This window comes from Delphinapterus leucas, chromosome 9 (genome assembly GCF_059928025.1).
Source record: "Delphinapterus leucas isolate spDelLeu-1000000601 "Yukka" chromosome 9, BTC_Dleu_Yukka2, whole genome shotgun sequence".
Classification (NCBI taxonomy): domain Eukaryota; kingdom Metazoa; phylum Chordata; class Mammalia; order Artiodactyla; family Monodontidae; genus Delphinapterus; species Delphinapterus leucas.
Window position 1 is genome coordinate 58,270,223 of NC_143137.1, and position 23,483 is coordinate 58,293,705.

General features: G+C 33.2%; 1 protein-coding gene across 1 annotated transcript in view; it reads left to right on the top strand.

Annotated features, from left to right (window-relative positions):
* The window catches only part of PPP1R9A (protein phosphatase 1 regulatory subunit 9A), a 313,863-nt gene that overhangs the window by 196,298 nt on the left and 94,082 nt on the right, over positions 1 to 23,483 (top strand). The window contains exons 4-5 of the mRNA XM_089917647.1: positions 327 to 431; positions 16,984 to 17,119. Coding sequence (XP_089773773.1) covers positions 327 to 431; positions 16,984 to 17,119 — 241 coding nt within the window. The remainder of the gene's footprint in view (positions 1 to 326; positions 432 to 16,983; positions 17,120 to 23,483) is intronic.

A 23,483-nucleotide genomic window follows, 5' to 3' on the forward strand; every position in this document is an offset into this window, starting at 1 on the left:
GGGTATTTCAGTTGGCTCTGTTATGTTTTATGTGATTTATTATGGGCTAAAATATGGTTTAAATATGTCATCCATTAGCAGTTATCAATTCTTTGTGATAGGAGTATGGATGTTGGATAAACGGAATCTCTCCACTTATTGCTTATTTCTGTTTTTCAAAATAATTTTTAAAAAACATTAAGCTTTTGACTAAGATCTGGAACTTGGAGACAAATTTTGAATCAATAAGAGTATCTTGAAAATCAATTTTGTCAACTCATTTATTGGGAATGGTAATATATTATCAGAAAAACTAATTGTGGGTAATTTTTTCCCTCTTCCCAAAGAATACAAGTCAATGACCAGATTGTGGAAGTGGATGGAATCAGCTTGGTGGGTGTCACACAGAATTTTGCAGCAACAGTTCTCAGAAACACCAAGGGCAATGTCAGGTATGTGGCTTGAGACGTACAATTGGGTTACTTGATATTTTGTTGAATTTTAGTTTTCTCTCTAACTGTACCTATAATTACAGGATGAATTTTATCTAAATACTAAAAACTTGCCTTTAGTTTAAAATTTTTCCTTCTTTATTGTAATTAGTTCATAAATGTAATTTAAAACTAAAAATTATAGTATTCTAGAAAGACACAAAGATATGAAGTGTACAGTGTGAATCAATATGGTTAATTACCAAGCTATGTTAGTTTGTCTTATTGCTAACATAGCAGTAATTTCTAGGAAGATAGAATTTCTCAATAAATATGAATTTAGACTCCAAATCCTTTCAATAAAACCAGTTATACAGTAAATTGAAATTGAAATGATGATACATATATCCAATGATACATGTTACTAGACAAGCAGGCTGAATGATAAATCATTAACCTTAAAAGGTTAATAAATGCATTTTCAAATCTCTTTATTGTTTTAAAGAATCAGGAAGGACTAATCTTTGGTAAACTATAACTTTTCCAACTTAATAGGACAGAGGGTACATTATTTTGGACCTTAAATTTATATCCAACCCTGGGGTCCTGAAATTTGTAGCTTGGAAAACAAATAAAGTAGTCCTGAGCCAACTAAGGTCAAGGTTTGAAATCCATTTTATTTGGTCACAGGGTACTTATTTTTTAATATAGTATTGCTTATGCCTTATACTTTTCCATAAATCCTATAAAGGAACACATAAGAGGACATTATTTACTGTGTGTAGTTATGAAAGTGTTTTAGTGTTATCATCATCAAAATGAAACTGCCAAATATTCTGAAAATATCGATTAGTTAATATTGCTATAAAGAGAGTAACATTAAGATTTTATTGCAGCATATATATATATATATATTTTTTTTTTTTTTTTTTTTTTTTTTTTTTTTGCGGTACGCAGGCCTCTCACTGCTGTGGCCTCTCCCTTTGCGGAGCACAGGCTCCGGATGCCCAGGTTCAGAGGCCATGGCTCACGGGCCTAGCCGCTCCACGGCACATGGGATCTTCCTGGACCGGGGCATGAACCCGTGTGCCCTGCATCGTCAGGTAGACTCTCAACCACCGCGCCACCAGGGAAGCCCTATTGCAGCATATTTTATGTTGCACAAGCATGGGTTTAGGTTTTATAATTTAGACTTTTTCAATTGGAAAACATCCTTTAACAATGAAAGGAGTGTTTAAAGAATACAACCTAAATGACTTCTGTGGATGCTATTTTAATGCTTCAAGAATACCCGTCATCCTAAGAAAAGTATGTAAAATAATTGGAAAGAGTGCAGGGAAAACTGTCTGATGTACTCTCAGAGCTGCACGGGTGAGCCCCTCAGTAAATGTGATTGTCTCTGCAGAATTGCTGTCTGTTCTTGAGACAGCACTTCTCTGTGTCAGTGAAGAACTTGGTTTTGAAGCTGCTCATTACACTCTGCAGTGAATTTTAAAGTGAAATAAAGTAAGAAATATGTTCAACTTATAAGAACATTTGGAAAAAAGTTTGTAGTTACATGAACTCATAGCCATCCCTTTCTTTCTCTTCATAATTTTGTGCTCATTTCAAGCCTTGTACAGATGGCGAATGGCTTAACTGTTTCATGATTTCAGTCTCTTTCTTTAATCTGTCCTTCTCATCCTTATCCCTAATGGAAGAACATAATAGCAGTTTTTAGGGCTATCATGGAAAAAGGAATCGACTCATTCTACATAACTCTAGTAGTAGAACTAAGACCTGTGGGTGGAAATAATAATTCTGCATTCGTTATGTCCCTCTCTTCTTTAGAAACCTTCAGTGGCCCTCCATTCTGTGCAGAATCTAAGTTCTTATCCTGGTATTAAAAGTCTTTCATCCCCAGTCTTATCTCGTACCTCTCCCTATATTCATGCGCTAGTACAGTCTTACTAATGTAGTCATCATCCTTCAAACATGACTTGTGAATTATTGTTTTTGTGCCTTTCTGTCATTCTTTCTGTTTAAAATACTGTCTTCTGGTTACAACCTACTTATCTTGAGGAACATATTTTAGCTCCTTTGCCCTTCAAGAAATCCTCCTTGATCTCCCTATCCCCTAGTGATTTCTTCATCCTGGTAACATTCATCATTCATACCACTTTTTTGACCTTGAGGTTACAGAACACTCCACTTTAATTTTTTAAAGGCATACATTTAATTTCCTCATTCACTTTGCAAAAATCTTTATATCAAAATGGGACCCTAGGGCTCCCCTGGTGGCGCAGTGGTTGAGAGTCTGCCTGCCGATGCAGGGGACACGGGTTCGTGCCCCGGTCCGGGAGGATCCCACATGCCGCGAAGCGGAGGGCCCGTGAGCCATGGCCGCTGAGCCTGCGCGTCCGGAGCCTGTGCTCCGCAACGGGAGAGGCCACAGCAGTGAGAAGCCTGCATACTGCAAAAAAAAAAAAAAAACAAGATCCAAAAACTAGACCCGTATTTTTAATGAATCATTTTAAACTGAGGGTTTAAAACATGTATGGTTCTATATTTTTTATTTATTGGTGAGCTAGCTATCACATTTAGTGCTTACTAAAATTTATTTTTTAAAAGGGATATGTGAAAAATCACTAAATTTAGTTTGAATTTTTCTAACTACTAAGCACAGATCTGGAAGGAATGTATGAAACTCATGGCTTTAAAGAGCCAGGAAGGGGAAAGATAAGAAACGAATAGTGTTAAGGAAATCGAAGCTGAGATTTGGATATGATTATATTTTAAGTACTGGAGATAGATTTTTAAATTTATTTCCTGGAAATGCATATGAAATTGGTGCCAGCATTTGGATATAAATCAAAATCACACAATGAAGTTCTTTTGACTTCACCCACACTTACAGAGAATCACTTTTTATCTGACCATAGTCTGCTTCATTTTATTAAACTTTGAATTGTTACACCTGAATTTGTGAACTAATAGTACTAATGAAAACCTCCTTGGTGTGCCATTTTTGACACACCAGAGAAATTATAAGACAAGTATTTTAATATGATAACTTCCAAGGGCATATGTGTTTTTCAACCCTACATCTTTTATATGAGTTAAAGCATATTAGTCCACTGTGAGTAAGTGGTTCAGCTCAAACCAGGCTATATTCCTGGGGCATTAGAAGCCCAGGCCTGGCTGAAAGCATTGGAAAACCATTATTATTTCCTCAATTTTACTGATATCATTTAAAACTAAGTAATCATAGTGAGATCTTGGTGAGTACTATGCTAACCATGTTAATTCCTTTAAGTAATTGATTAGGGAAAGGACTTACAGGACTCAAATAGTTTATACTCAGAAATGATATATCACAACAACAGCAGGAGAAAGATAAGCATTGAAGGAGTGGGCATGGAGGAATCAGACAGTCTTCGTTATCATCCCTCCACTGGGTTTCACAGGACTTGTTGATCTCCAGATTTTAAACCACCATGGGCATGGCCGTGGTACCAAGAAGCCCAAGTCTTTGTGTGGTACGGGACTCTCATAGTGTTGAGATTTCAGTTTCCCCCAAATCTGCAGATTAAAGCACAATCACAATGAAAATCTCAGCAGGCTTTTTTGGGGAAAGTAACATTTTTTTTACAAAGAACAAAGTTGAAGGACTTCCACTGTCCGAAAACTACACTAGTTACAGCAGTCTGGTTTAAGCATAAGGATAAAAATATAGATTAATGGAACAGAATAGACAGTTCTAATATAGGCCTGCACAGACATAAACAACTGATTTTTGACCAATGCACCAAGGTAATTCAATGGGGGGAATTATAGTCTTTTCAACAAAAGGTGGTGGAACAATTGGAAAACCACATTAAAAAAAAAACAAAACTTGACCTTCATCCTACAGTGTGTACAAAAGTTAACTCAAGATTGATCATAGACCTTAGTGCAACAGCTGAAACCATAAAATTTCTAGAAAACAGGCAAAAATTTTATGATCTTGGGTTAATCAAAGATCTTTTAGGACACAAAAGCAAGAAATTTAAGAAAAAGAAATGATAACTTAAACCATCAAAATTTAAAACATTTGTTTGAAAAATACCCTTAAAATAAAAAAGCAAGCTACTGACTAATATTTGCAAAACAATTATCTGATAAAGCACTGTTATTTAGAAGATATGAAGAACTCTTTATAATTCAATAAGAAGGTACATAACCCTGTTGAAAACCTGCAAATCAATTAACGAGAGACTTCACTCAGGAAGATATACAGTTAAGCTCATGAAATGCTGCTCAACACCATTAATCATTGGAGAAATGGAAATTAAATCCACAGTGAGGTACAACTACACACCCACTAGAATGGCTGAAATTTAAAAGACTGATACTACTGTGCATTGACAAGGATGTAGAGCTGGTGGGAATGCAAAATAACACAGCCACTTTGCAGAACAGTTTGACAGGTTCTTATAAAGTTAAACGTACACTTATCATACCAGCCAGCAGTTCTACTCTTAGCTATTTACTCAAGAGCAATAAAAACATGTATCTACCCAAAGTCTCATACTTGCATATTCATAGGAGCTTTATTCAAAAAAGCTCCAAACTGGAAACAACTCAAATGTCCTTTAACTGATAAATGCATCTACAAATTGTATTATATTCCATACCATGAAATATTTCTTAGCAATACAAAGGAATGAGCTGCCAATATATTTAGCACCATGTATGACTCTCAAAACTATTATATTGAGTAAGAAGCCAGACACAAAAGGCTTTACACTGCTTGAATCCATTTAAACTGCAAAGAAGAAAGAGGGAACATTTTTGGGGTGACAAAATATTCTATATTGTGCTTATTGTGTTTGTTATACAACTGTATATATATTTGTCAAAACATATAATACAATTTAAATTTGGTAAATTTTGTTGTATATAAACTTCACCTCAGTAAAACTGATTCTTTAAATATGTGATAATAGTTAAAATTAACTTAAAAAGTGCTATGCTAACTAATTATATTGAGGTGATGGTGATTTGGGAAGGAGTATCATGTTTCTTTAAGAAAGGCAGATGTAGTCAAACAATTTCATTAACAGTATGTAGATTTTATTGTGCTGTATACTTTAATTTTTTTAATATTTTGTTACTGAGTTTTTAACCAGAAAAAATATATTTATATAAAATTCTTTATTATGTATGGACCCTTTTCCTTATTCAAACATAGACTTGCAACGTGACTTTTAAGAACTCATGTTTTTGGGTCTGTAGCTTTAAGTGGGACCTTACCTATCTTATTTACTACTATGTGCCTGGCATAATTGGTGTACCTATTGTTGCATAACATATTACTCCCAAATTTAGCGACTTGAAACAGCAACTTTTTTTATCTCAGTTTCTGTGATCCACTTCCCCGCTTTCTCATGAGAGCCTCTCTACAGGGATGCCTCACAACATGGAAACTAGATTCCCCAGAGGGAGCGATGCAAGGGAGTAGCCAAGATGCAATCTGCCATCTTTTCATAGAGCCGAAGTGACATTCCATCAGTTCTGTATTTTATTTGATAAAAGTGAGTCAACAAGTCCATCCCACACTCAACGGGAGAGAATTACACAAGACATAAATATAAGAATACAGAGATTACTTGAATCCATCTTAGAGGCTGCCTATTATGTAGTGATCAGTAACTAGTTGGATGGATGGATGGACAGATGGATAGACAGGCAGACAGATTAATGTTATACCATAATATAATTTATGTTTAACGTTGCTTACCTTATCTTAAGAACCCTGAAAACCTTGAGACTATTTAAGAAAGACTGACCTTTGGATGGTGAGAGATCTAAACATTTTTCCTTCTATACATAAAAGATTATACAAACTTTTGCCTAAAATATAGAAAAATTTTAAAAGACATGGTAACAATTGTCAAGCATTTGAAAGAGTGAACTCTGGAACAAGGATGAGTTGTTGTTTTTAACTCCAGACAGCCTTCCTAGTACTGAAAGGCAGCTGTTACAGGAAAGTGATGCTATAGAAGAGATTGTGCTTCAGTATGAGAAATTTCTAATAAATTTTATGTTTGCTCTTCAGTGCCGTTCACATTAAGCTTTAAATCCTTTCTGAAAAGTACCTGCTACTTGTGCTCAATCACTAAGCACTCATGCTTTTATCCCCAATGAATGTATTTAACAACTTTCTGACATCAAGTCATATAACACTTCTGGAGGTCAGGATTTTATAGGAACTATAGTTACACACAATAGAAAATAAATTAATGTGAGGGTCTTAAATATTCCTCTGTCCTTTTTGGAAGAGGTTATGATATTCAAAAGAAAATATAAGTGAATGATAAGTGACTTTTTTATAGCTATGCTCATGTTTATTTTGGATTCACCCCTGGGCATGTAATTTCTAAGTATGGAAGTTTTAAAATATTCTTCTTTATGTAATGTCATTGGTGTATTTGAGATCTCTATTGAAATGCATTGAATATTGAAATGTTTTCACTTCATTCACATCATTTTAATAAGAATTTTTGTCACCATTACAACACAAGGGGAAATTGAGAGTTTCACTTTTTAACAGAGCCTTGGTTTTGTGGTTGGGTTTAATGGAGTGTCATACATAATGGAGGGCGGTGAGGGTATTATCATGTTCATGGAAATAATGAGTCATTGTGGATTTTGTACTTACATTACTCCTAAGACTATATCCCCTTTCCCTCAGATAAGAGGAGCAGCCACTCTAAAGTTGGGACCATGGATAATAAAAGTTTACTCTCATATATATGAGAATAGTCAGCAACAACTAGTGATAGGAAGAAGATTAAAGACAGTGGAGATTTCAGAAAACTACTTAAAGGGGACTTTGGCTTAATGAGATGTTTTCTGGTGTCACTATGTACAGATTAACATTCTCAAAAAATCCTTTTTAGTATTTTTGTGTGTAAACGTTTAAACCTGAGACATCAGAGCTAACTATTAAATAGAGAAATGTCATTTCTTGAAAGGATGTAGCATTTTAGAAAATATATAGTCCTTGACATAGCGTAAGTTAGGCAGTGTTTTTTAAATAATTCAACTACTTTTTTTTTTTACATTGAACTATAGTGTAGAAAAAAGTTCTTTATAATCAGAGTTGGGTTAGATACAAAATTCATTTCCGGGAACTAAGGCTTACAATTAGGTTTAAATATTTCAGATCTGTCTTTTAAAAGCAAACATTTTTAGATGAATTTAAAAAATTTTAAATGCTAAATATATAATACATTAATCTAGATCCCAATATGGAAAGGAAAAATATGTAAGAGTCTTCAAGTATAAGAAAGAGGGAAAAGCCTGGTTGTGCAGAACTTCAGCCTCTGAATACAATCAACAAATTTTAGTGAAGGGAGATGGATATACTTTTGCCACCATTGCTCAGTAAAATTAAGTTAAATATTTTAAAAGCTGTCAAGTTCACACCGTAAGATGTCATCGAATATAGAAAAAAATGAGTTTTTACCAAAATGTTTAAAAGCACCATGTGATCTTGTGATCCAAGGCTGAAGTAAAATGATAATAGGTCTTGTGCATCTAGTTTTCTTTTTATTATTAAGGTTTTTTGTGTGCATATGATAAATATTTGTTTATAGAATATTTGAATGAAAGAATTGATTTTATAAGAACTAATAACTATATCCTGATTTAGCTTTTCCTTTTCTAGATTAGCTTAATCCCACATTTATAATTAAAAATTTTTGATGTCATAATAAGTGCCATTTTTGACTAATGTATCACTTTTATTGGGATAGCTTATATCGGAAAAACAGACACTCATAAATCATTTTTCAACATAACCTCTCACATCATTCTTTATGACTACAATTCAGCAAATTGTAAATGGGATTTTATACTTGTTTGTTTTTGTTTGACAGCTCACCAGAGAATTCAATAAACTAATCAAATGAATTCCATATAATCACGTCATCTAAACTCCAAAGGACAGTACATGGACATTGCTTTGTCTTATAATCGTTGAAAAGAAAAGGAAAAACTGATTTATCTGCCTTTGCCTATTTTATCTCAGCCTGAGGGGGAGAGGAGACAGTTCTTTGTAAAATAATTCATGTTGAAACGCATGATTGTTTTAAACACTAGAAACTAGCCATGCTGTAAAAACATAAACCCTAGTTATAGATTTTGTTTTTAATATTGCCATTATTTATAAATTGTAAGCTTAGAAAATACCTAAGTTTAATTTAAATGTACATTACGTTTTTGGGGTTTTTTTTTTACTTCATTCTTTATAGCTAAAATACAAAAGATCACACTGTTCCTTACTGAAGCAAGGAAAAAAAAGAGAAAGTAACAAGAAAGGTATTTTTCTCTTAAAGGAATTTTAAGTTTATAAACAGGATGATTTGACTACATGTGTTGTCATTTCAGCTGGGGATAATGTCTAAAATATAAATAATAATTGTGCATAAATGTCAGTTAATTTGGTCACATATATTTAGAGGGTCTGATTGTTGCTGGCTTTAATTGTTATATTTTTGATGATCTTTAAAATTCAATGTGGAGTGATTATATAATCCATACTTTCCTATTTCAAATGCAACTGAAATTAAGGTTTTTTAGAGCACATTTCAGTGCAAGTATTTTATCTTTTTCCCGTGGTTGACTCACAAAAACCTTCTCTCTTTCAAAACTAGTGAGAGCAAATAAATAATTTGGACAGTGTGTACATATAGTACTTTGAAATGCACTCAACCCTGTGTAGATATTAATATATTTTCTAGATAAAGGCAACAGTAAACATGTACTAATACTCTGTAGGCGCCAGGTACTTAGTTAAGCTTTTTATATGGATTATATATTTGTTTGTTATTGTTATTATATTTATTTTACAAATTTGGAAACTAAGAATTAGGAATTTTAATACATTCAAGGTCACAGAGCCAATAAGTCATGTTTATGTTTCAATGGATTTGTTCTGTCAAAGCCATTTTTCTCTTTTACATACACTTTTAACTCCTAAATTATACTATCACAGTATGTCCATATTCTGAATCCATACTTGAAATAATAACCTTACTTTAAATTTTATATTTGCCACTCATTTCTATGTATGCTAGATTATACACATACAATAGGACACACTTATAATGACAGCTTAAAAATGGACCAAACATTTAGAATATATAGACAGGTAATTTGAATGTTACACATTTTCCAAATGGGAGATTTTATTAGTCTTATCTTAATAATAGTGCCTTAAAGTCCTTTCATGTCTGTACCACATTTTATTTTTCTGTCACTCCTTTAGACATATGCGGTAGGTACTAATTTTCACATGAGGAAAATAAGGCATAGAGAATAGTTCAGTTCCACTTCTGTGTGCTTTCCCTTTGGACCACACTTACCATGATGACATACTTTTATTGCAAATCTGTACTGTAAATTATACCAGATTACAAGGCTTTAAAGCGTGTCTAACTAGAAGCTATAACGCTACCCAAATTTGCTGCCTGAATGAAGAGACATATGTAGTTCAATGTAAAACTTTCAAATAAATGCAGAGAGATCAGTGAACTGGAAGACAGAGTAGTGTAAATCACCCAAGCTGAGCAGAAAAAAGAATTTTAAAAATGAGGTTAGCCTAAGAGACCTCTGGGACAACATCAAGCATACTAATGTTCACATTCTAGGGGCCCCAGAAGGAGAAGAGAGAGAGAAAGAGGCAGAGAATTTATTTGAAGAAATAATAGCTGAAAATATCCATAACCTGAGAAAGGAAACAGACATCCAGATCCAGGAAGTACAGAGGGTCCCAAACAAGATGAACCCAAAGAGATTCACACCAAGACACATTATAATTAGAAGGGCACAAATTAAAGATACAGAATCTTAAAAGCAGCAAGAGAAAACCAACTAGTTACTTACAAGGGAATTCCAGCTGACTTTTCAGCAAAAACTTTGCAGGCCAGAAGCTAGTGGCACCATATATTCAAAGTGATGAAAGGAAAAAAATCTACAACTAAGAATACTGTACTCAGCAAGGCTATCATTTAGATTTGAAGGAGAGATAAAGAGTTTTATAGGTAAGTAAAAGCTAAAAGATTTCAAACCACTAAATTGGCTTTACAAGAAAAGTTAAAAGGACTTCTCTAAGCAGAAGAAAGAAGACCACAACTAGAAACATTTAAATTACAAAAGAAAAGGTCTCGTTGGTAAAGGCAAACATATAGTAAAGGTAGTAGATCAGCCACTTATAAAGCTAGTAGGAGGGTTAAAAGACAAAAGTAAAACCATCAGTATCCACAATAACTAAGGGCTACAAAAACCAAAAAGATGTAAAATATGATAACAAAAAAGTTAAATGCGGTTGGGAGGAGTAAAAATGTGGGGTTGTTAGAATGCAGTCAAATTTAAGAGATCATCAACTTATAATAATCACATATATAGCTGTTATAGATAAACATCATGGTAACAACTAGCCAAAAACCTATAATAGATACATACATGCAAGAAAAGAGAAAGGAATCCAGACTTAACACTGGAGACAGTCATCAAATCACAAGGAAAGAGAGCAAAAGAAGAAGAAGAAAACAAAACTACAAAACCCCAAAACAGTAAACACAGTGGCAATAAGTACATACCTATCAATAATTACTTTAATGTAAATGGATTAAAATGCTCCAATCAAAATGCATAGAGAGGCTGAATGGATTAAAAAACAAGAGCCATATGTATGCTGCCCAGGAGAGTCTCATTTCAGATCTAAAGACACACACAGACTGAAAATAAGGGGATGAAAAGAGGTATTCCATGCAAATGGAAACAAAAAGAAAGCTGGGGTAGCAATACTTCTATCAGACAAGATAGACTTTAAAACAAAGACTGCAGCAAGAGACAAAGAAGGACATCACATAATGATCAAGGAATCAATCCAACAAGAAGATTTAACAGTTGTAAATATGTGTACACCCAACATAGGAGCACCTAAGTACATACAGCAAATATTAACAAACATAAAGGGAGAGACTGAGAGTAATACAATAATAGTAGGGGACTTTAACACCCCACTTACATCAATAGGCAGATCATGAAGACAGAAAATCATTAAGGAAACACTGGTCTTAAATGACAGATTAGACCACATAGAATATATATATACATATATATATATATATATATATATATATATATAGACACACACACACACACACACACACACACATTCCATCCAAAAGCAGCAAGATATACATTCTTTTCAAGTGCACATGAAACATTTTCCAGGACAGATTACTAGCTAGGCCACAAAACAAGTCTCATTAAATTTAAGAAGACTGGAATCATATCAAGTATCTTATCCTACCACAATGCTAAATAGACTAGAAGTCAACTACTAGAAACAAAAAAACTTCAAAAAACACAAACACATGGAGGCAAAACAATATGCTACTAAACAACCGGTGGATCACTGAAGAAGTCAAAGAGGGAATTAAAAAATACCTGGAGACAAATGAAAATGGAAACATGATGATCCAGAATCTATGGAACACAGCAAAAGCTGTTCTAAGAGGAAGGTTTATGGTGATACAGCATTACCTCAGGAAACAGCAAAAATCTCAAACGAACAATCTAACCTTACACCTAAAGGAACTAGAAAAAGAGGGACAAACAAAACTCAAAATTAGTAGAAGGAAAGAAATCATAAAGATCAGAGAAGAAGTAAATGAAATAGAGACAAAAAAAAATAGAAAAGATCAATGAAACTAAGAGCTGGTTCTTTGAAAAGATAAACAAAATTGATAAACTTTAGCCAGACTCATCAAGAAAAAAAGAAAGCCCAAATAAATAAAGTCAGTAGTGAAAGAGAAGTTACAACTGACACCACTGAAATGCAAAGAATCACAGGAAATTACTACACAGTTTTACACCAATAGAAGACAACCTAGAAGAAATGAATAAATTCCTAGAAATGTACAACTCCCAAGATTGATTCAGGAAGAAATAGAAAAACTGATTACCAGTAATGAAATTGAATCAGTAATTTTAAAATGCCCCACAAAATAAAAGTCCAGGACCAAATGGCCTCACTAATGAATTCTACCAAACATTTAAAGAACAATTGACATCTGTCCCTCTCAAGCTTCTTCAAATATTTGAAGGGAAAGGAATGCTTCCAAACTTGTTCTGAGGTCAGCATCATCCTGATACCAAAACCAGACAAAATTACCACACATAAAAAGAAAATCACAGGCCAATGTCACTGATGAACCTAGATGCAAAAATTCTCATCAAAATGTTAACAAACTGAATTCAACAATACATTAAAAGGATTATATCCCAGTGATGCAAGAATGGTTCAGTATCCACAAATCAATGGGATAACCACATTAACAAATTGAAAAATAAAAATTATATTATCTCAATAGATGTAGAAAAAGCTTTTAACAAAATTCAACATGCATTTATGATAAAAGCTCTCAACAACATGGGTATAGAGGGAACATACTCAATGGTGAAAAGTTGAAAGCATTTCCTCTAAGATCAGGATCAAGACAAGGATGCGCATTTTTGCCACTTTTATTCAATACGGTATTGTAAGTTCTAGCCACAGCAATCAGACAAGAAAAAGAAATAGAAGGAATCCAAATTGGAAAAGAAGAATTAAAACTGTCACTTTGCAGATGACCTGATACTATATATATAGAAAATCCTAAAGACACCACCAAAAAACTTAGAACTAATAAATGAATTCAGTAAAGTAGCAGATTACAAAATTAATATACAGAAATTTCCTGTAATTCTGTACAGACAACAAAATATCAGAAAGAGAAATTAAGAAAACAACCCAATTTACAATTGTATCATAAAGAGTAAAGTATCTAGAAATAAACCTAACTAAGGAGGTAAAAGACTTTTACTCAGAAAACTATTAGACATGGATGGAAGGTACTGAAGATGAAATTAAAAAATGGAAATATATTCCATGCTTATGGATTGGAAGAGTTAATATTGTTAAAATGCTCCTCAGGCAGTCTACAGATTCAGTGCAATCCCTATCAAAATACCAAAAGCATTTTTCACACAACTAGAGCAAATAATTCTAAAATTTGTATGGAATCACAGAAGACCTCAAATAGCCAAAATAGCCTTGAGAAAGAACAAAGCTGGGGGTATCATGCTTCTGATTTCAAACTATACTACAAAGTTACAGTATTCAAAATAGTATGGTACTGGCACAAAAACAGACACATAAATCAATGGAACAGAATAGAGATCTCAGAAATAAAATGACACTTAAATAGTCAATCAAAGAAGGCAAGAATACAAAATGGGGAAAAGACAGTCTTTTCAATAAATGGTGTTGGAATAACTGGACAGCTACGTGCAAAATAACCAAACTGGACTACTTTTTCACACTAGATTAAAGACTTTAATGTAAGACCTGAAACCATCAAACTCCTAGAAAAAAATATAGGCTGTATGCTCTTTGATGTCAGTCCTAGCAATACAATTTTTTGGGATACATCTTCTTAGGCAAGGGAAACAAAAGCAAAAATAAACAAATAGGACTACATTAAACTGAAAAGCTCTGCACAGTGAAGGAAGCTATCAACAAAATGAAAAGGCAGCCAACTGAATAGGAGAAGGTATTTGCAAAATGATAAGGGACTTATATCCAAGATATACAAAGAACTCATATAACTCAACATCAAAATAGCAAAGAACCCTATTTAAAAATGGCCAGGGGACCCGAATAGACATTTTTCCAAAGAAGACATTTGGCCACAGACACATGAAAAGATGCTCAATATCACTAATCACCAGGGAAATGCAAATCAAAATCACAATGAGATATCACCTCACACCTGTCAGAATGGCTATTATCAAAAGGACAACAAATAAGTGTTGGTGAGGATGTGGAGAATAGGGAACCCTTGTGTGTTGTTGTTGGAATTGTAAATCAGTGCAGACACTATGGAAAGCAGTATGGAAGTTCCTCAAAAAATTAAAAACAGAACTGCAATATAATTTAGTAATTTTACTTCTGGGTATTTATTTGAAGAAAACAAAAACCCTTATTTGAAAAAATATATGCACTCAAATGTCCATTGCTGCATTATTTACAATAGCCAAGAAACAGAAGCAACTTAAGTGTCCAACATTAGGCAAAGGGATAAAGACAAAGTGAGATATTTATACAATGGAATATTAGCCATAAAAAATGAAATCTTGCCATTTGTGACAACATAGATGTGTCTACAGGGTGTTATACTAAGTGAAATGTGTCAGAAAGGAAAGACAAATAATACAGGATCTCAAATTTGGAAGCTGAAAAGCAAAACAAAAACTTAAATTAAAACTGACTCAGATATAGACAGCAAATGGGTTGTTGCCTGGAGGGAGGGGTGTGTGTGGGGACTGAGCCAAATAGGTGAAAGTTTTAAGAGATACAAATCTCTAGCTGTATGATAAGTAAGTCAAGGTGTTGTAATATTACAGCATAAGGAATATGGTCAGTAATATTGTAATAATATGGGGACAGATGGTTACTAGACTTATTGTGGTGATCATTTCATAATGTGTACAAGTGTCAAATCATTATGAATACACATGTAACTAACATAATATTGTATGTCAACTATATTTCAATAGAAATAAAGAAAAATAAATGCAGAGATATACCATGTTCATGGATCAGACAATTCCATATTATTAAGATGTCAGTTCTCCACAATCTATAGATTCAAACCAATACCAAATTAAACATCAATGGGCTTTTTAAATGAAATTGGCAAGCTGGTTGTAAAAGTTATATAGCAATTTAGATAACTTAGAATAGTCAAAATAATTTTGAAAAAGATATACATAGTTGGATAACTCATAGCACCTAGTTTCAAGATTTACTATATAGTAATCAAGGCAGTGTGGTATTGGTACAAGGATAAATACATCAGTGGAACAGATTGGAAAGTCCAAATATCAGCACACAAGTACATGGTCAATTGATTTGCAACAAATGTCCCTGAGTAATTCAAGTGGTGGTAATGAATAGTCTTTTTAAGAAATGGTATGGAAACAACTGGTTACTCATTTGGAAAATAATGAAACTCCCCCCTTACCAAGCATCATGCATGAAAATTAGTTTGAAAGATTTCGCATACCTAATAAAAAATCAAAACTTTAACGAGAAAAATCTCAGCAATATTAAATCAGGAAAAGATTTCTTAGGTAGGAAACACAAGGCACAATCTTTTAAAAAGCGATAAATTGGACTTCCTTGAAAGACACAATTAAGAAGATGAAAAAGCAAGCCACAGATTGAGAGAAGGTAATAAATCAAACATATGCATATATGATTTGTGTACATGTATGTATCTGTGTATGTGTATGTATCTATAACATTTATAGATAAGGATATATATCCAGAATATATAAACAGTTATTACAACTCAATAATTAGTAATTTCCCAAAGGAAAATAACTCAGATGATAAATGAATACCCAAGCATAATTTCAACAGTCCTGTTTGAAACTACATAAAAATATTTCTGAAAAGACATTTAATTACTAACATCCAAGTATAAAAATTTTGACCTTTAGTGAATTTGTACAGAGAATGGTAGAGTATTTCATTTAAAATTGTAATTGAAAATAGCAACATATTATAATCAGAGGAAATCATCAGTTAAGCATAGAAGCAAGATTAAACAGTTGTATCCAAAATAATGAAGTTAAATAATATATGGAAACTATATCATGGAGACATATTATTTGTATTTTTAGAAAAATAGAACCATATATTAGTGTGAAAAGATGTTAAAAAGTGAATATTAATTTGTTGGGGAAGAACCATAGTATCAATGAGGGTGTATCATAAGTGACTAGCTGGCAATAAGTAAACGGCTTTCCTGTTTTTTTCTTTATACTTATAGGAATTAGTATCAACAGATATTTCCCCTTGACTCTTTATTTCTTGAGGCCACATCCTTCCTCACAGCATCTTTCTCCAAAAGAAATGAACTAATTTGCCACCTCTCCTTATTTTAGATTTTCATTTTAAAAACAAAAACAAAAACTACATTTGTTTCCCCTTCTTTTTCTTATCTCCAGAGTTACAATTGCTTAGCAACAGGTCAGTACCTCTTTATTTATTTACTCACATAGGGTATGCCATACCTCAAAATATTTTTGAAGTAGTTTTTGCATTATAAAGAGGACATAATTATGAAAATGATTCTGAAGTTCAATGGTACAGTAAATTATGAGCTTGCTTTCATTTTGCAGGGCATCAAAAATGTGTAAAGTACTGTAGAATGGATTACATCTGTTTTGTCTTCTCCTAAAGTAATAATTTTTTATGATCCCTTACTTTTCCCATTTCTTCTCCTTTGGGCTGTGGCTGAAAAAATCACTTTAATTGCTCAGCTAACCTCTTCTTCTACCCAGGCATACCTTTCAAAAAATATAGGTAGTATTATTTTTTTGAGGTTTGATGTACCCTGATGAAATATGAAGCTTGGTTACTTTTCTTAGCATTCCTTTTTGCTGGAGAGTCTAACTATATCAGTTTTCTTTAACCTTCGTATAGATTTGTTATTGGGCGAGAAAAACCAGGACAAGTGAGTGAGGTTGCCCAGTTGATAAGCCAAACGCTGGAACAAGAAAGGCGCCAGAGAGAGCTGCTTGAACAGCACTATGCCCAGTATGATGCCGACGATGATGAGGTAAGTTGCATTTGCAAACGTTCTTTTTCCTTCATTTCTTCTTACTACATCCCTACTTGATAAACCTCTCTTTACCGTATAACAGTATGACAGGTCTTTGCAGTTTCTCAAGGAGGACGTGTCAACATTCAGCTCACAGAAAGGAAATATTACTTGCGTTTGTTATTAGCTTATCAATCAAGTAATGGTATCATATTTACAGTATGAAGAGTTCTGGATCAAATAAGTCCTCTTTTACCACAGTATTAAGATAAATTCACTGAAACAAAAAACAGTAAGAATACCAAAATGTGAATAGTAGCTATCTTTTTGTTGGAATTAGGTGATTTTCTCTCTCTGGTTTATATTTTTTCAATTTTTTCTAAATTTTCTAAATCGGTAAACATTCTGAGTGAAAAGGCACATATACATACACAAACATACACAGAGAAGTACTGAAAATTGCCGAGTGTTTTCAGGTTTTTTTACCCCCCCCAGGAAGAGAAAGTTCTTTGGATCTGCTCCCTATGATTTGTGCTAACATAATGCAGAACAAAGCTTTTCCACCAGCACATATTCCGTAGAGTAGATACATACTGGAATAATTTTGCGTCCTGCTCTCTGCAGGAGATCAAGCAAATGAATAGAAGCTAACCCCCAAGTGAAAACTTCTCTATGGAACCCTTGTGTGTTGTAATATAATACAGATGCTGGTCTATTTCTAATGTAAATGCCAAATGTACATTGATAAAATGGGACAACATACCTTATTATAAACATGTTTAAACATGCATATGTTTCACATTGGCATGTCAAAGGATCCATCAACAATTTAGTTGCAGTATTTCATACCTCATAAACATAGTAAATATTCAGGTAAAACAAATACTCTTCTTCATACCAGCTGATATAAATAAGGATAGTGTAACTTCATATGTTCAACCTCTACTCATCTGAATATATTCTTTTTCCAGAACTTTTCTTGGTTTCTAGCCAGGACCTAGTGAAGACCAATAAAGAGACATTCAAATATTTTTCATGTATTTTTAGTCTGGAGTGTTCTAACCCAAATGTATCTTAATTTTTTATCTGTTTGTAGTATAGTGAGGATGTATTCTCTCTTTATTATAGTAGAAAATTTTAAGATGGTGCTTCAGTTAATTGTTAATCTAAGAGTAAACATTAGAAATTCTTCACTTGAGTGAATTAGTTTCTTAGAATTCTATTTAGTTGATTTAGTTTTTCACTTTCAGAATTCACTTTAAAGGGCAAGTTTTTTTTTGTTTTTGTTTTTTCACTATACTAAGATATTATATATGAAAATGTTATCTGGGATTTCGAAACTAAAAAAGTGATTTCCTCAAATATTTGAACTTTCATCTTCCCTAGTTTTCAGTTTTGTGTTTTATCAGAGACACTGATTTGCTTTGGCTTCAAGCCTGAATTAGGATTGTAGAATCATTCTCGGCAGGTTTGGCTTTTACCTGCTCACTCTGTTAGAAAGAATTTGGATCTGAGGTTCAGGGGAGTACGGGTGACATCAAGTGGTGGAAGGTGAGGAAGCCAAATTTTTCAGTCTCTGTGGACCTCAGCTGTCTTTGCTTTAAAGTACAGGTATTGGGCTAAATCTCTAAATTCCTTCCAGTTTCTAATATTCCATGAGCCTGTGAAATGAAGCATCAGGTGTAGCAAGGACAGAGGGAAAATAAGATAGTTCTTTAATTGAGGCTTCCCAACTGAAATTTTTAGATCATTTACTACATACTTCCTCCAGTTACTTTGAGGAAATGATCACATTCATCCCCCAAGGTTTTCAACTTAAGCAGCTAAAGCTTTTTTTTAATATCAGATTTTCTCTAATTTAAAAATTTGACTAAATGCAAAAGGAATATTTATCATTCAACATTTATACTTAGGAGTACATCATATGGATTTTGTTTGTTTGTTTGCCTGTTTTTATAAGGAAAGCAGAGTTAGTTGATTGTCACCTGAGCAGATATTCTCAGGGGCAAGGAGGGTAAATAAATATTCAGTGCCAGGCACTAGGCCAGGTGCCTTTCCTACATGATTTCATGTAATCTTTAAAGCAAGCAGAAGAATCTTTTTTTTTTTTTTTTTCTAAAAACGTAGTAATTGAGGCTTTTTCTAGTGGTATAGCTAGTAGTTGCCAGATTTAGGATGGGAACAGGGTCTTCCTGGCTCCAAGGCCTGGACTCTTTGCAACACACTGCTGATTTTGAATGGAGTAGACTGATGGGTCTGTCTGTTTTGAGGCACACACAGAGTAACTGGGGAACAAGAGATGCTGGAAGGAAGATTCCTGTTTTGGCTTATGGAGTTTCTTGTAATACTTAGGTTCTGTAATTCTTTGTTCTATATTTCTAATAATAGGGGGATTGAAGACTTGCAGAATTATTTTACTATAGGTAAATACTTAATTCAGAAGTAGCTTATGAAGATAGGGCTTAAAGGGAAGAATAGCTAAGTATACAACTATTTTACAAAAAAAAACAGAGTTTAGCTTTAGGTTAAACTTTTTCTTCTGTAAGTTGTAGAAATAGAAAGCAGGTGCTTGCTATTATGCTACTCCAAGTAACCTTCACTTTATTGAAAAGGTCAAGGAACCCTTTCCCATTGTTTCTTTCTCTCTCCTGTTCCTCTCTGATGTACCTTTTTCCCTTTCTTGTGTGTTACACACTGCCTTACCAAAGCATGCCCAACTAAAACCTACCATTAATTTTCTGTGCATCGGAGAGATGAACACCCTGCAAATAGTAAAAATCTACTTTTGTGTACACATGTTAATTTATTTACTTGATGAAATTCATTTTTTACTAATTTTTTACTATCTGGTTACAATTTAACCAGATATTGTTAAATTGATTGATCTGAGTGTTATGTCCTTATTTTTTATTTATTCTCTCTCTGTGTTAATGAAAAGTAAGAGACATAATGGAAATGAGAAGAACCAATATTTGTTATCCAGTGAGTAAATGGTCCTTGAATAATTGATTTAATTTTATATGTAATTGAACAATTTATTGATTTACATATCTTTGTTAACCCTGAGTTGTGTAATCAATCACTTGGTTTCTTGCTTTTCTTATCATTTATAGAATCATCCTATGATTTCAAAGTTAGAATCGTTTTTATTTGATAATATCCCCTGTGACATTCCCTGGGCCAGCCAGGAAAACCTGTAATTAAATGCAGAACAACCATGTTCATCCAACTAATTTCCAGAGCCAGCACTTAGATCAGCTTTGTCTGCTGAAGAATAGATAGCTCTGGTTTTGGTCAAATAATCCAAGGTTGATTCTAACTTGGAACCTGTCACATTGACAGAGGGGAGTTGCTTGCTTGAATTGCCTACAGGGAAAACATTGCAATGTGAGAAATATATCCTGAAATTGTAAAAGTTCAGTGGGCATCTTATCAGAGCCATATTTAGGATTAAGAATACCTTACTATGTATTGTGTGTGCTTACATATATCTGTTTTAATGTTTTAAGAAATTATAAATCATACTCCAGTAGAATTTAAAATATATAGATAATACCCAAACTTCATTTAAATTTCTGAATTTTCTGGGTTTTTTTCCTTCAAATATTTAAACTAGAATAGAGTTTAAAATAAGCAAACACCCAGTTCAGTTAGAATTGCATTCCTGTTTCTGTTCATTCTCTGTTAAACATTATGATTTTTTAAAAAAGTTAAAATAGCTCTGCCTAAAGGCTGAAAAATAAAAGGGAGGATCCTATAAAGAAGAGGGAGGTATAAATCTGAACCACTGAAAAATTTTAAACGTAGATCTGAATATATCTGTGATTGGGTGATTGTACTTCTGGATTTATAGAATTATTGTTCATTTCTTTTTCTTTCTTTCTTTCCTTTTTTTTTTTTTTTTTAAAACAATCTGAAAGGTAACCATGGAGGATTTCAGTAAACCCCTCAGACAGTCAGCACTATCCCACGAAATTCTGGGGGTATGGTAAATTTTTCAACTAGATTTTATTTTCAATAACAAGTTTAATTTCCATTCATACGCCACAGTTACGAATGTTTACCTTTTAATGGTGAGGTGACGTAATTCTGGTATATGTTTTGTGTAGCATAGGTCATGTATGTGTATTTTGGGTATCTGTTTCTATCAAAGAGCAATATGCAATGTGAAACACTGTGGGCTCAGACTGGAAATGAAGTATGAACTGGTACTGTACCACTTCTTTAAATTAGAAAGTATATAATGGTCGTTCACATTAAAATGAATTATTTTACATACACTTTTTAAATTATATGATTATTTTGGTCTTGCTTCTTTAAATATAATATTTATTACACTTTAAAGTCTTAGAGTATATATGGCATTTCAAAGCCGCTTTGTGTTGTAGTTCAAAGCAAGATTAATCATCACTCCAGAAACCAAGCCTCCTTCTCTTAAAATATAACTTAATCTTTCTTTCATAATTTGTTTTTATTACTAGAAATTATTAACAACTGTATCATGACAACATTTTTTTTTAGAATCTTTTAAAGTATTAAATACCATTTAGAGCAACTGCCTACATGGATATGCATTTTTATTGCTTGTGTTAATATGTAATAATTAGAGGCAGAAATACAATGGAAGCTATGGTTTGCATGTGTTAAAGGTTTACAACAATGTAATTTTTATGTGAAAAGCATTAAAGAGATAACATTAAACTTGACTCATGCTGTTTGCTGTCCCTGTCTGGAAGCAGCTGGTGTCGTGTGAACAAGAGACTGCAGTTATTATGGATGGCCTTTTAGTAATGTGAACTGGCTTTATGCTGTGTGTATAGGGCTAAGGAACTAAGCGTTAGGGGTATTAGTTCTTGAAAGTTCATGTTACAGCAAGCACTGGAACTTCAGCGTTTTTTCTCTCATTAGGCTGCTCTCTCTAGTGGGGGAAAAAGCCTTTTTTAATTTTTGTTGTCAACCATTTTAGAACACTGTGGCTGAATTGCAAGGAGTGTCTGGCAACTGCAATAACAATAACAACTATTTCCTTAAGGTTTGTTTTTTGGTGGAAAATAATGCTTATCTGTACCTTCCTGCTTTCATGTGTGAAGTTAAATATTCTATGTGTCTTATTAACTAGCTCTGTGCTTGGAAGAACTTCTCTAGAGCCATGTGTTTTGTATGTTGAATAATAGTTTGAAAATAACCAATTGAAAAATAATTAACTCTGAAACATAGCACATATTTTAGGCACAGTTTCTGCAATTTGGGCTCACTTCCTAATATTTAACCATGGGCGTTTTAAACTCCTAACATTTTAAATATTTTGTGATTTATATTAAAGGGAAGAAAAAGATATCCAACAACAGAGCTGTATGATGTTCATAAAATATAACATACACAGTGACTTATATTGTCTTTAAATCCAGTGATTATTTCTTTAGAAAAGGATCGTTTGATACAAAGTTCTTAATTTTTCAAAAAACTAAATGTATATATATTTAAATTATAATAGTACTTGTTTGCACAATTTATATGGTAGGCATACTAAAATGTGTAAAAAGATTTTACACTTTAAATCATAAACTAATTCTCACTATCTTTAGCTGCCAGTAACAGTGACAGAATAACTTAGAAATGGAAAGTCAGGTATATTTAAAAGGGAGATTGCTTTATGGTGAGCCAGATGAGCCAGAAGAATAGAAGAAGTACAAAACAAGAAAAACAGCTTGTTTACAGACTCCAGTTTGACTGGACCTTTAAAATTATTTAATTTAATTATGTCCTTTGGTTTGTGATCCCCAAATCTATAGTAGTGGTCATTGTAATTGAAACCCAGAATCATAAGGTGCTTGGAAGACATTCAGTTAAAGACTGTATCCATTCTTGGTCTTACCTAAGCAGTGTACACGTGCATGTGTGCACATGCACATATACACCCACATAAATGCACTATCCCCAGGAGGCGGACATCTTCCTCTACTTGAAAGGTCCTCTCTAGAAATATTCTTTGTGTATAGAAATATTATTATTTATAACATGGAGCAGAGACAGGAAGATGTGCATTGTAAAGGGAAATTAGAAGTTAGAATAGAAACCTTTGCCTAAATAATGCCATCTTTTTGTAGCTCATTTTTTTAGTTTTATTTTGTTTATCATAATTCAAGTGATTTGAATATGTTTTCTTATTTCCTTTCTAACTACCACATTGTCATATTAATTCATGAGCCAAATATGAAATATCAGATACACTTTATCAAGTACTTCTAAGCCATTAAATTCCTCTGAGATTATAGACTTTGTACTTTCTAGAAACCATGCTAGAGCAATTCAGTGATGAACCACAGAGTTTGCAGTGTTACAGAAATGTCACAGAAACAAACACAAATGACAGCATTTTTTC